This window comes from Cyprinodon variegatus, unplaced genomic scaffold (assembly GCF_000732505.1).
Source record: "Cyprinodon variegatus isolate N-32 unplaced genomic scaffold, C_variegatus-1.0 Scaffold376, whole genome shotgun sequence".
Lineage (NCBI taxonomy): Eukaryota > Metazoa > Chordata > Actinopteri > Cyprinodontiformes > Cyprinodontidae > Cyprinodon > Cyprinodon variegatus.
The window spans coordinates 240,222-242,302 of record NW_015150829.1 but is presented as its reverse complement, the minus strand read 5'-3'; the positions used below and the strand labels follow the sequence as shown (position 1 = coordinate 242,302).

Here is a 2,081-nt window from a genome sequence, read left to right as displayed (position 1 = left end):
CATCCATCCATCCATCCATCCATCCATCCTGCCAAGGAATCTCTTTTGGGCCTCTGGTATTATCATATCTCTATCCCAACATGTTGGGAATCTTTGTGGGTAGTTCCGTTTTGTCACCAGGTGTGCTGTGGTTGCTCTGTTGGGTATGTGGTTATAACTGGCTCCATGGGTCAGCATGATGGTCTCCCAATCAGCCCAACTGACCTACAGATCACCAGGACACCTAGTCCTGATGGCGTGAAGGATGTGTGGCTGTGGTGTTAACCCTTCCTGGAGCTGGTTCCAGGGGGTCTCTCCCATGCGCCTCCTTGGATAGGCTTCTGGGGAAGCCCCCTTGACATCCAGGAATCTGGTTTTGTGTTAAATAGGCACGTTTCCTCCAGGTTTTGAGGTTATTTACCCACAAAGCACACCCCCTGGGGCCACCTGCCAAAGCCCTCCATTCCTGGAGCTTCTGGAAGCTGGTTCCAGGGGGGGTCTCTCTCATGCAGCACGTGTCCGCCCAAGAGGCCTCTTCCTCGGATAGGCTGCTGGGAAAGCCCCCTTGACCTCCATAACTCTGGTTCTTTGATTAAAAAAAGCATATTTCATCCAGGGTTTTGTCTTTTTTACCCCCATGTCAGACGTCCTGAGGCTGCCTGTCAAAGGACTCTCCAGTATAGCTAGAGGCACCAAAGCCTGAAAAGGTTCTCAAAATGACCCAAATGATTGAGTTTGGGTTTAGTAGAGGTGTGATTTTTATGTCCATGTCCTCTGAAGCTCCAGATTAGTCCTCCAGCCTGATGGCAGCGGGGCTTTTTATGGCTGCCTCTTCATTTCCAAAGAGCTCCTTGGTGTTTCCAGCTATTCCTGCTCTGTTGTTTGTTCAGTCGGACTTAAATGCCTCCTCTGTTGAACACAAGATGACACATCGCTGCTGTCAGGGCCTCCCTGCCCACAGAATGTCTCCAGGCTAGTTGCTGGAAACACTGGCGTTAGTGTTTCTGGAAAGAGGCTGCTGCTGGTCGGGCAGGTCGGTCGGCCCGCTGCAGCCCTCCTCTACGCTTCACCCCCTCCAGCGCTTCCTGCTGCAGATCTGAACCTGACAGAGGACTGACGACGGAGCTTAGTAAAGATTTCCCAGTCAGATTCACGTCAGGAATGACAACAGCAGCAGCGGCGTCGGGTTTCACAACACTGGGTTTTCCCTGCAGCAGCCAAACATGTGGTCATGATTTCCACAAACCGCCTTGTTTTTCTGGCTGCTTCATTCGTGTGGCACAGATTCCTCTGAGGCAGAAGCTCTCGACGTGTAATTGACTTCCCACAGAGCATAACCCATCAGACTTATCTGAGAGATTCCTCCCGTTCTTCAGAAGCCACATCAGTCCACTGCAGCAGGATGGCAGGGAAACTGGAGGCTGATGGAAAAACTTCTCTTTTGCAAATCGGATCTTTTGTATTTTCCTTTACCTTCATTTATAAAGCAGTAAATGTTGTTTTCAAATGGATGGCTTAGAAAAACCCAGCAGCTTTTATTCTGGAGTCGTTTCTGGTTTTAAGGAAATTAAAGCTCCATCACCAGGTACCTTCTACGGTTCTCTGCTTCTCCTGGAGATGAAGGTTAAAGGTCAGATCCAGGGTTCTACGTTAAGAAAAGGATCCAAAACTCTCTGTCAAAGGTTTCTGGAGTGGCCTAGTCAAAGTTCAGGCTGAAAGCTGAATGAAAAACCTGTCAACTTGTCTTGAAAGGTTATTCGTGTGTCTGACTTAGACTAAGGCAAACTTTATTGTGATCTTGTTTACAGAAACAGCACAGCTTTTCAACAGTGAATGAGCAGCTTAAAGCAGAGAAATGAACAGTTCCATTTATAAAGTGCAGCAGTGATTTAGGAAATTTGGGGCCCTGGGCAAAGACAGGCAGGGGCCCCTCTGAACTGAGAAGTCAACACATAAAACAGACCCATTATACAGATAGAGAAATGTTAATAGAATAGACATCCATTATTAGTTCTAGGTTTTGTCCCTTTTCTTCTTGTTTTCCTCTCTATGTTTTGTACTCAGCTGACTTTTCATGCTGTCTCTAAAGGAATGAAAGATTT

The 2,081-nt window shown here is 47.6% G+C and overlaps 1 protein-coding gene across 1 annotated transcript in view; it reads left to right on the top strand.

Moving 5' to 3' along the window:
• Positions 1–286: 286 nt before the first annotated feature.
• Positions 287–2,081, top strand: part of usp6nl (USP6 N-terminal like) — a 55,062-nt gene continuing 53,267 nt past the window's right edge. Inside the window, exon 1 of the mRNA XM_015386783.1 lies at positions 287–1,564. Within this exon, the coding sequence (XP_015242269.1) occupies positions 1,486–1,564 (79 nt within the window). The 5' untranslated portion in view covers positions 287–1,485. The remainder of the gene's footprint in view (positions 1,565–2,081) is intronic.